The following is an 11,895-nucleotide window of genomic DNA, read 5'->3' as shown; positions in this document are numbered from 1 at the left end:
GGGGATCGACCACTGAATCAATCGATAAGCCTTTTTGCAAAGTTCTTCGTTTCCAATACAATCTCTTGTGTTGCAGGGAGGGAAACCTAGCTTCTTTCTTTGTGCAACAACAAACAAAGAAAAAAAATGAAAGTAGAACAAAGATAATCTAAATCTCCTAGCAATTAACACATACAAAACAGCCCCCTTATAACCTCAAGATCAGAATCACAGCTACCACAATGAAACCCTTTTCATCAGTGGACGTGAGGTGATCAAAGGGTGTTTCACATTTTCACTACTCATGACAAGATCTTAGCTACAAGACCAGCAGTGGTTGTAGGGAAATACTTGGGCTACAACTATACTGTCTTTGGATTTGCACCTCAAGGGCCTTACTGGCGTGAGCTTAAGAAGATAAGTTCTCTTGAGCTTCTCTCCAAAATCCGGCTTGACATGCTGTAGATGCTGTTGGAGAGTGGATATGACGATGCTAGAAGATTTGAAAACGTTTTAGAAGAACTCGCAAGGTTAAGATCCGAGGAGGTCTGGGCGCCGCGAGGAAGCTAGGAAGGGCGAAGGGGAAAGGGAAACTGGGAAAAGCCGAGAGTGAAACACCTGAAAGGATTAGGGATTTAGGCTTTAGGTATTTTTTTATTTTACAAGTTTACCCCCCAAAACAATACGGTTTTGGTACAGTTTTGATATAACGGTACGATTTTGGTATATACCGACGGTAATGATTTAAAAACCGATATCATATCGTACTATAATCAATATCATTTTTTGGTACCATAACATACCATTTTTGCAACGATACGGTTTCGGTTTCAAGTCTACATTGACACCCTTAAGTTGTGTTTGGTTGAGGGTTTCTTCAGAGACGGATTCGACGGGACCTGGATTCCGCCCTTTTTTTCGTGTTTGGTTACTCGGAACACGATTCCGTCTTAGATTCTAAGAATCCACTAAAATCCATCTTACTATGTAATTTTAGAATCCACTAGAATTCGCCCCTTGAATCCAGGGTTCCAGACCCAGGTATATATAGCTTGACTGAAAAATGGATTCTACTAGATTCCAAAAATCATGACTCAAGTTCAACTCTACCCGATCGTCACTGTCCTTCATACCAACTGCTGATCGAGACTCTCCTGTAAGTCTCTCACTCGCAAACGGTAACCTTCCTCTCTCTCTCTCTCTCTCTCTCTCTCTCTCTCTCTCTCTCTCTCAGTGTCACCCTAAATCTGTTGTTCTTTTCAGCCCTAACACCATTCAAGATCTGAATCACTTGGTCTTCGTTCGATTTTGGTGCTTTCTTCTAATAGCTGTTACAGAACATCAAAAAATAGATCCATTGACACTTTCGACCTCTGAAATCTTTGAGGGTTTAAAATTAAGAAAAATTCTGAGTATTGGTTGATTTGGTTCTTACTTCCTCATCTCCTTCGAACGTTGATTTTTCCCAACAAATGGCATTTCCTAAAACCTTAATCTAATGTTCTATCTAAGAGACTATTGTAGTTGTAACTGTTTCTCCATATTACAATTGCTTCAACTCTTTCTTTTCTATGTCTTCGATTCTCCTTCTCGTCCTTTTGATTCTCCTGAGCTTCCAGGTGTCATCCGTTTCCCTTGGATCGCATGTGATCCTTCAGACACTCAGCGGCCCTAATATTCCAGATGCAGCTGCTGATTTAAACAACACCAGTTTTGATGAAGTTCTCAAGAACTCTCCGGCTACCTTCTCCATCGTGGAATTCTTTGCTCATTGGTATGTATATTACATGGATCAGAAAAATTTTATTTTTGGGTTTTAATTTTTCTGTAATACCCGATTTTGGACTAGGGGTAATTTGATCTTTTTACCTAATGCGAGGATTAGGGCAAGTCAAGTGTAGGAACTTGGACTAGCTGGAGGTGCACACATGCATGCATGGTAAGTAGTGTGCCCTAGTGTAACACCCTCATTTTGAGTTTATTCCTTGCTTAAGTGTAAAATCAAGGTTTTAATTATAACATATATAATTTGATTTGAAAAATAATTTATAGTTAGTAACCTAGCCTAGTGTTTAAACATTTAATTCAATTTGTTAGAGGTCTAAGGTTCTATTCTTTAGAGGTACAATTAAATATTTTAGTTTTTAATAATTTTATAGAGCTTAGAATGGGCTTCCACAAATTACCTAATCTGAAATTTTAATTTAAAAATCTTAAGTCAAGATTTTTTTTAAAATATTTTCATTAGAGGGCAAGTAAATAGATGTAGTTAGAAACAAAATTGGATTCTTCCCACTTTCTTTCTTGCTAGGATTAAATCCCCACTAAAGCCCAATCCTCATTCCTTTTATCATAAATTTAAGAGAGAGAGAGAGAGAGAGAGAGAGAGAGAGAGAGAGAGAGAGAGGGAGAGAGGAAATTTGCTGACTATTTAGAAGAAGAGAAGAAGAAAAAGGAGATTCGGACTGTGCAGAACCAGCAACTTGATGTCTAATTTCAACCCTTTTTGGAGCTGAATTGGGAAAATATTATTTCAAGATAAAACATAGCCTCATCTCTTATCTCCGTAACCCAAGTTGAATCAACCCAAACGGAGATTTGACCAGGGAGATATTGCTGATTTACTAAAGCTAGGTCATTCTGTCAAAAATCTGTGTTTCCCAAATCCGAGTTTAAGCAATACATTGATGTTGATTTCATCATTACCTTAATCATAGGACTCCATTAAAGTGATTCTAAATTAGGAAGAGATATATCAATATCATTGAAGTATTGATTTGAGATCACTTATAGAAACCCTAGTCACTTCTCACAAAGTGAGTAGATCTTCAACCATTAATATTGATATTTTCCTTACATATAAAATTTATTTTGAAACCTTATTTTAAATTTGGAATTTAATTTTAGATTGAGATTTATCATGCCAAAAACATATTTTATTCATGCTTTTTACTCAATTAAATTGTTCACACATGATTGCTTGCAAGGAATGGTGATTTTCTTAAGATTTAATTCTCATATGTGTGAACAGAATTTTAATAATGTCATGTTTATAGACTAATGAATCCAATGCCTATTTGTTGATAGTATGATAAAGGTCTATGAATGATTCTTCATGATTATAACCTAATGCATGATATTTTTTGATGATACATTTAAATCTGATTTTTTATTTGATTTACCGATTTATATTCTATTGGAATTGAAGATGCTTGATGACAACTTTGTGCGAAGATTTTGCCAAATCTTCTCGATTTATATATTATATTCTATGCCATGATATGTTGATGAAACTTGATTTATTTCTAAGTTTTTTTTCTTTCTTTTACAACTCTTGACTAAACGTTTTAGTGTTTGAAATATAGGGAGTTACAAACCCTAAGTTCTGGACTTGTTGTATAGCTTTATGTATAAGCATGAATGTTCTTTTCTGTTACCTTACTGACATAAGTTAAAGTGTTGGGGTAAGGATAAGTCGGCGGATTTTGAGCTACGGGCTTACCCTTATTGGAGCTATATGGACTACTAGAAAGAGGGAGATGATCAAAAACTCTCCAAGAGTACTGGGGCAAGTTTGGTTACTAGTTTCTCCATTAGTTTCTTGATGTTGAGAGGGGATAGTGGTGTTGTAGTTGATCATAGTTGGAGTTCGTACACTGCTATCATGAGGGCCTTGACCAGTGTATGGTAACTAGTTCACACTAGTCCATTAGGGAGTGATGTATTTGTTATTTTATGTTCTTTTGATATATCTTTTGTTGATTGTTGTCATATATACTTTTCATTACGGTAGTGGTGATAAGCAAATATGGTTATGATCATTTTATTTTATTTTTTTTTTGGATCTATATATACATATTATTGTATGTCTTTATATTTTTTTATTACTTGTGTTTGTTTTTCACACCTGTATAGTTGTTGTGGATTTTCTTGCTAAGCTTTTCCCGAAGCTTACCCTCATCACTTTTCAAATAAACAACTTTATGAATGCGAACCTAGATGTGAGGATGTACTAGAGGAGGAGGTCCAAGATGACGAAACGTTTGGATTAGAAGAGGACAACTACTATTAGAAACTTTACACTTTCTTTCAATCTTAGAAAAACTTATTATTTGTTTGAGTTTAATTTAATTTTGGAGATTGTAACCTTTATTTAAAAATTTTAAGTTTAATTTGGAAGTTGTAATAGCTTAGTTTGACTACCCTACTTTAGGTGAAGTCTTAATCTATATATTTTAGACTTATGTTTGTGTTTTGGTTCTACTTCAGTTCATATCTCCTTGACATAAACGATCTTGTGGACCGTCAATGTCCCTAAACCGCTAGGGTGGTTTTGGGGGCATTACATTTTCCTTCCAACATGTTTCAGTTAGTGATAAGTGCAAAAGTTTTCATTTCTGTTTATGTTCAGCTGCTATCTTTGATATAGGGATGGATAACAGGTTCCAGATTTGTTGCGAGATTTACAATTTTGGATTGCTTATAGATTTAACTTTAAGTTGCTCTAGGAATGGTTGTAGTATCTTCTTTATCCTGATAAGATCATTTTATTTAGTGCTGGAAGAGATGCATATATTGGTTCGACTGTGAGTCTACCACGAATTTTTGAGAGTTTGGGAATGTGGTTCTTCTTTTTTCTTTGAGCTTCTTAGGATTTTGTATATTCATTTGTTTGTGATTATCGTAGTTTTCACAATTTTGAGTATAATGATATAATCAAGAGAGATACTAGTTTATCTGTTCTAGAGTTGATAACTTTTCCTTGTTAATCTACTGCAAGAAGTTGGTAGAATTTAACTGTGATATTCATGAGGAGTAAACGTTATTGAGAGGAAGAAGTGAACAATAAGAGTGAAGTAGCGATTAAGCATTGGGAAATCAGGCGTCAGGTTTAAGAGAGCGCTAACCTTGTGGGCCACTTTCTCTCCCAACAATCTCTGTCTAGGGCTTAGGTGATATTCATAAGGAGTTAATGTTTAGGATTTCAATAAGTTGGGGTGAACATAAGGAGTCAGGTTTAAGAGAGCGCTAACCTTGTTAGATTGTAAGTTGAATATAGAAGGAAAATCATGGGTTCATTTTCATTATGGTTCTGATGAAGTCTTCTCTAGAAATTTGAAATGTCTCATTTTGTTGCACTGTTTGTCTGTTGTTTGGAATTCTAATCCTACACAAATATTATTTTTGCAGGTGTCCTGCTTGCAGAAATTACAAGGTATAGATGCTACATTTTGGGTATACCATCCATCATTTTATACTTTTATTTAACTCTGATTATTGATTTTTTTTTTTTTTTTTTCAACTTGAGCCATTATGCAGCCTCATTATGAAAATGTTGCAAGGCTTTTCAATGGACCTGATGCAGCACATCCTGGAGTTGTATTCATGGCGAGGGTAGACTGTGCATCGAAGGTATATGGCCATGGTTTCTTCAAGGGTTTTGTAACCATGTAGCTTTAAAACCACTTTGTTCATGAAACAAATAAATTCATCTTTGAGCTTGTTCATAGTTTCTTATCTTCCTGCTTTTCGCTTTCTTTTTTATTTTCCCCTATTCTAATAGTCCCTCTCTTTTTTGAATGCGTGGCAACACAGATAAATACAAAGCTCTGTGATAGATTTTCAGGCGGCCATTATCCTATGCTCCTTTGGGGTCCTCCATCTAAATTTGCATCTGGTGGTTGGGAACCTAAACAAGACAAAAGCGAAATGTGTCTCATTGATGATGGACGGACAGCTGATCACCTTCTTAATTGGATTAATAAGCAATTGGGAAGGTATGTACACCGAAGTATGCTATTTGTATTCTTAGTCGGGCACCATACTAGAAGAGACATGTAACAGCTGCAACAGAAGAAACTTATTTATTGATATCTGAAGTGTTTTTTTTAGTTTTTGTTTTGGTTTAGAATAGCTGTCTTAAGTGGTCTATGTGGAAAAAATATTTTTTTGGACATATTGAAACTTATATTGAAGGTTTGTGCTTCATGTAGAACAAATATCTGAAATTTTTGTTGTTTCTTTCTTAATTTTTTGTTCTATTTGATTGGTCAAACTTCCTTAAAAGCATTTTCTGTTGGGAGAGCTATTAAACTTGATGAAGAGACTGTTCTGTAGCAATATAAAACCTTGTAGTTTTAGTAGCTCCATCAAAATTAACAAGATAGATACTGCTGATGTTGCACCAAGAGTCTAGGAAACTAAGATTTTGACCATCCTTCTGCATCTTGTTTTTGGTATTTGAAATATTGGAAAAATAATTTTGTGCTTGAACTTGACTGATAAATTCTGATATTTTTATTTTGTTCTCTTGCTTACTATAATTCCATGTGATGGAGATGGAGGAAGTCCACATCTATGGATTGGGACTCAAAGGGTTAGGCTTGGTCTTCAGTCTATTCGAGTTTTTATTGGCTCTATTCTGCATCACTCTTTTCCAGTGTCCCAGCATTTGACTTCTAAGTGTGATACCATGATAATAATCTGCAACTTTGAGCATCTCCCTTGTTCTTGCAGATAGTCACCACCATACTTTCCCTCCATCAATCTAAGTTTCTTGGCTGATTGTTGTTCTCCCTAGATTCTGTAAGAACCTTTGCTACTGTTTTAAACTAGCAATGTCATTCCACTACTTCCCTTTGTCATCCATTTCAAATTGTATAGTTTGTTTCAATGCGGTCTCCATGCTTACCATTTCTTACAAGGAGATTGTGTGGGTGGGAATGGGAAACTAGAAAGTAATCCAAATGTGAACCCCATAATTTCCTAGTGTTGTGTGTGTCTCTGTATTTTCTCAAAACAAATCAAAAGTAAATGTAGAAAGAGGGAAAGAAAGAATCAAACTTTGGTGAGAAGGAAACCCACAGTTTTGAGGCTGCTAACTTTCTCTTCACGGGAAGAAGGAACCCCTTGGCACTGGTGTTCAGCATCTGTATCAGGTCCACAATCAAGAGGGTAATCTCCCTTGTTAATTCTTGACCGACATTTTGCAAATTTGTTTAACCGTCGACAGTCTCCTTCTGTAGCATCAGCGTCTTTACAGGTTGCAGTAATTTTCTGTCCACAATTTTCGTTGTTAGTGCTCCTGCTCAATGTTTTTTTAATAAAAGTTACTGAGAGATACAAGGGGGAAAATGAAAAATACCCTATGGGGTGTGGGAGTGGGGAGGGGGCATTTATAGTGGGAAAGAGATGCCAATTTAGACTATGAAAGTAATCTCATTGTTATGTCAAAACTAGATAAGAACTGAAAATGAAAATTCCAGCACCAGTGAATTATTATAGTGGGAAAGAGATGCCAATTTAGACTATGAAAGTAATCTCATTGTTATGTGAGATGCTTCTTCAAGGCTGCACCTTTCCACATGAAGTGGAGCCATCACTCATCACTCATCAGCCTTGTGAAGTGTTGTTCCTTTTAATTGCATGCCCTCAATACATTGTAGGGGCAAAGATATCCAAATAAGATAATGACATTAAACATTTCCAAGAAGCGTAAACATGAAATTAAGAAAGATGTTATTAAGGCCCTTGAAATTTTTTAAAATTAATTCTTTCATTAGTTAGCAACAGTGGAGAGGAAAGAAGTGAAAATATATATAGAAAAGAAGAAAAACATAATACCTTCTATTACATTAGTGTAACACAGGGGTTCTTTTCTTCTTCCTATCCTATTTATTAATTTAATTATCTCTATACATCAATTAGAAGTAGTCGAAATGGTGAGGGATCTGATAAGTAGCATTTCTTTCTTTCTTTCTTAGTTAACTTAGTAGGTATAGAAGCTTTGCTCTTGATCTTCAGTATATCTTTAGGGACCTCTAGAGGCCTGACTGATCTAATTAAAGCCCAATTGACACCCTTGAAGAACTCATGCCTTTTGATCTCAACAGAGCCCCATGGAGCTTCCAAGCCTCTTTTTTGGGTTCTTCACTAGAAGCTTGCTTATAAGGTCTTAAACCTTTACCATTTCTTCAAACTCTTTACTACTACTAACACCTATTCTTGGGAAGGTTAATGGCTGTTTAATGATATTGATGAGGGTCTTCAATGATATTGATGGGGGTCTTCTCATTGTTTTCACCTATAAAGGGTGTTTTCCCATACAAAAGTTCATACAAGAACACCCTAAGAGTCCACCAATCCACAGCACTGCCATGGCCAGACCTTGAGATCACTTCTGGTGCCGAGTACTCATGAGTTCCAACAAAGAACTTGGATCTAGCATTAATGGGTTCTGCCACCAATTGTGTTTCAGTGCCTTGCAAATCAACTTGTGTCCTTTCCATGGTGACAATGCCCTCCTTGTTCTTCTTGCTAGGAGATGAGAAACAAGAAATTACAGGGTGTATGGGTGTTGCACATGAGGGGAGAGAACACTTCTCCTCATTCACAAGGGCATGTGAGATGCTTCTTCAAGGCTGCACCTTTCCACATGAAGTGGAGCCATCACTCATCACTCATCTCTCTCTCTCTCTCTCTCTCTCTTAATTAGCACCAGCAATATATGTAAGAAGCTAAAACATGTTATAAGGAAATACCAGTATCATTCAGCTACAAAGTACAAAAGATTACAAGTGAAAAGGTCATAATATCTTTTAATAAAAAAATAAAAAAGGGTCATAATATCTGTAGTTTCTTGACTTTCTTCCAACAAAACAAAAAACAAAGGGAAAAACCCTTTGTTCATATTTCCTGCTTCATAGGGTAGCAGACTTTATTTATTTTTATTCACCCATTAATTCTCATCTTTCTTGAGCTCTACTGATCAATCCCATACATCTTCCTCATCTGCCCAAAGAAGTGGTACACCTTTTGTTGGTCAGCAAGGGAGTTGGACACACTTTCCTTCTCCAAGCACCTCTCAGCCCAAGCAGTCAGCTTTGGACACTCAACTTCCATGTTGAAGTTCCCAAATGTTTCATAGGAGTAAAACCAAGTGTAGAAGGGAATGAGACTCAAATCCACAAAACCAAACTTCCCTCCCCCAAATGTGAAGATAAGATCTCTTAGCTAGCTAGACTGCCACTTTCCAGGCTTTGAATGTGAAGTTGTAATCTCATCACCTTCACGGCTAGCTTTTCTTGTTGAACAGTATGCAGAGCACTATATGCTAAATTTGACTTCAAGAATCGATGTTGGAAATTATTGTCTGAATATTGAGAGATCAAACCTAATTTGTTGCCTTGATGGTAAGAGAGCTTTCAAATTATCTCTTGCACGGATTCTTCCGTAAACCTGTAATAGAAATTGCTAAGAAAAAATCATGGGCTGAGTAGTGTCACTTGACACTGTCCTTAAGACCGTAGAAGCCCCTTATTGTGCAACCGGGAATATGTGAATCGAGCTCCAAGATAAAACAGCCCACCAGCTCCCCTAGTAATCGTGCACTCGACTACTAGACCCCTTCGAGTACTACAGGGCTGTGCTCAAACTTAAAAGAACTCACACAAAGGACCTTTTCAAAAACTCAAAAGAAATTAAGAGAATGCATGAAAAACACATGCAAGCTCAAATCACACATGCACTTCTAAAAAAGACTTGATTACTTTATTGATTGATTGATTTGCAAAGAGGCTAAGCCCTCCTCTATTTATATACAAAGGAAGATACAATGGGAAGGAGGAATTACGAGGAGAAATCAAGAGTTCAATAACTGAATAGAGTTTTTCTCTTCTTTAGGAGCTTCAAGGGGAGGCTACGTATCAAGTAAAAAGAATTATTATGAAGAAACATAAATGTCTCCTAAATCAACCAAAGTGATAAGTAAATAAAGACATTAATATTAATAAAACTTATCTTGTATTTAAACCTATTTTGAATCTTAATTTGTTTTTAAATTTTATTTAAAACCAACACTTCCCCCACAAGATTCAAAATACTGATAAAACACAGAAAAAACAAAAAATTAGTCTGAGCACATTAGAATGGTAGGAAACATAGTTGCAGATGTCTTTTGACTTAAATCTACACTAGGTCTAATAAGCCACACTACAAAGTATGGGTGAAGTTAGACTTCTTGAACCTTTCCTCATTGGTGTAGCCGACTGACTTACCATCCATATCCTACCACCCGACGCTGTAGCCACCCTTTTTTAATTATATGGGCATTCTGGCCTTGTCCCCATCTTGGACTCATGAATGTTTCAAGAATTTGCCCGTAAAATTCTCATCAGAGGCGGCCTCACCCCCTACATCCACTTAGGTCAGCCCATAGTATGCACCACAGTTAACATACCCCCATATATCATGAGCTTTGGCTGATTAAGAGTCTTTAACTCATCCTATTATTCATTATGGTGAGTACTATCTCCCACATCTAATCCGGAATAGGCCCATTATGATAGTACTAGTCAAGTCATCCAGTGACTTCTTTTTTACTCTTTGAACCTAATTCCAGGGATCTCCTATCACATAGGTTGGGTGTCCATCACCTTGACTTATGACATGGGCGATAGCCTATTCCTTTAGATGTCTCATGAATAACCTTGGTGGACTGAGGCTTTGTAAGCATGTCTGCTACATTCCTCTCTGACTTTACAAAGTTGATAGCAATGGTACCATTATTTATATATTCTGTTATACCCATACCCAAACTACACTCTAATTCTCTGGGCCAAGTTGGACTTTCATTGGTAGATGTTGCGACGCTGCCAACAGTCAACACCTATGACCTTGGGTCATGGCAGTCAAAGGAATAACTGGAATAAAATGGTGGAATTTCGATCTAATGGACGATGTGACCACTTGAAGGTCAGCATTTAATTCTGAAATATCACATGTACGTGCTCCTTTTGTAACCCTCGAAAGGTGGGCCAAGCCCGGGGTCTATTGCCTTGGGTTTACGCTATTTCTGTAGGACTGGACCCTGAGCTGGACTCACAGGGGTGAGTCCACACTTGTTGTAAGGTTTATTTTAGGTAAAGTGCTGTGGGACCCAATTGTCCCATATCTCGAATTTCGTCGTGGTGTCCCCGGACATGGTGAGCCCCACCCTCTTCTTTTATATTTTGTGTTAGGCTTTAAAAGTGTGCCTAGGGACCCACTTGAGGCCAAAAATGGGTTTTGGGGTCATGTGGTCAAACCAAACAATCCTTCATTTAAACCTTTCTATAAATAGGGGTCATGACCATTTAATGGTCATAACTTCTCTAACCTATCTAGCGCCATGGAAACAAAAGAAGGGAAAGAAGGAAGAAGAGAAAGGAAAGAAGAATGGAGAAAGCAAGGAGGGAGATTGGAGGAAGATTTAGGTCGTGGAGCTCAACCTTTGGAGCACCTGGCCACTTGGTTTAGGTGAGTTCTTGAACAGCCTCTCTCTCTCTTTCTCTCTTCTTTATTTCTTTTGTGTTTTGGGGAAGTAGCTGTTCAGGTTGGGGGGATTGACCTAGGGTTCCACTTGAAACCCAAGGATGTTTATGGAATTGGTATCCTACCTTCTTGGGGGCTTGAAGCTCACCTCCAAGACATCTCTTTACCTTCTATTGGAATTGATTTCTTGGATCTAGGATTCTTGATGGAGAAACCCTAGTTTTGGATCATTTAAAATGATTTATTCTTTGAACCCAGCAATCCCCTTGATTGGGTTAGGGTATTATGACCCTAGGTGGTTTAAAGACCCTTCCCCCAAGTCCTTGCGGACTAAAACCAGAGTGAAATCGAGTTGGGGAGCTCAAACCTTAGAAATTTCAGATTCAGTAGAGTGGTGGACCCAGTGGTGGACCCAGCCTAGAGTCCGCCCCCGGAGTTCGCATGCTTGCTGGGTCATGCTGGACCCAGGAGTGGACCCAGCCCAGAGTCCACTCCGTGAGTCCGCATGCTTGCTGGTTTGTGCTGGACCCAGGAGTGGACCTCGACCAGAGTCCACCCAAGAGTCCAGTCCTGGGTTTTTTGAGTATTTTACCCAGGAGTGGACCC

At 37.5% G+C, this 11,895-nt stretch overlaps 1 protein-coding gene across 1 annotated transcript; it reads left to right on the top strand.

Moving 5' to 3' along the window:
• The first annotated feature begins 1,550 nt into the window (after positions 1–1,550).
• On the top strand, positions 1,551–6,499 carry LOC122650579 (sulfhydryl oxidase 2-like). Its single transcript, XM_043843979.1, has 5 exons — positions 1,551–1,753; positions 5,170–5,194; positions 5,299–5,391; positions 5,575–5,756; positions 6,496–6,499. The coding sequence occupies exons 1-5, from the start codon at positions 1,551–1,553 to the stop codon at positions 6,497–6,499; spliced, it is 507 nt and encodes a 168-aa protein (XP_043699914.1).
• Positions 6,500–11,895: the final 5,396 nt, after the last annotated feature.

The sequence above is a fragment of the Telopea speciosissima genome, chromosome 2, assembly GCF_018873765.1.
Source record: "Telopea speciosissima isolate NSW1024214 ecotype Mountain lineage chromosome 2, Tspe_v1, whole genome shotgun sequence".
In the NCBI taxonomy this organism is placed as follows: Eukaryota; Viridiplantae; Streptophyta; class Magnoliopsida; order Proteales; family Proteaceae; genus Telopea; species Telopea speciosissima.
The sequence above is the reverse complement of the archived record's forward strand: the minus strand, read 5'-3'. Positions and strand labels throughout refer to the sequence as shown.

Coding starts and splice junctions, on each gene's coding strand:
- LOC122650579 (XM_043843979.1), top strand. CDS start 1,551: ATGTCTTCGATTCTCCTTCTCGTCCTTTTGATTCTCCTGAGCTTCCAG. Junction 5,195..5,298: donor CTGCTTGCAGAAATTACAAG/GTATAGATGCTA, acceptor GCCATTATGCAG/CCTCATTATGAAAATGTTGC. Junction 5,392..5,574: donor GGGTAGACTGTGCATCGAAG/GTATATGGCCAT, acceptor GTGGCAACACAG/ATAAATACAAAGCTCTGTGA.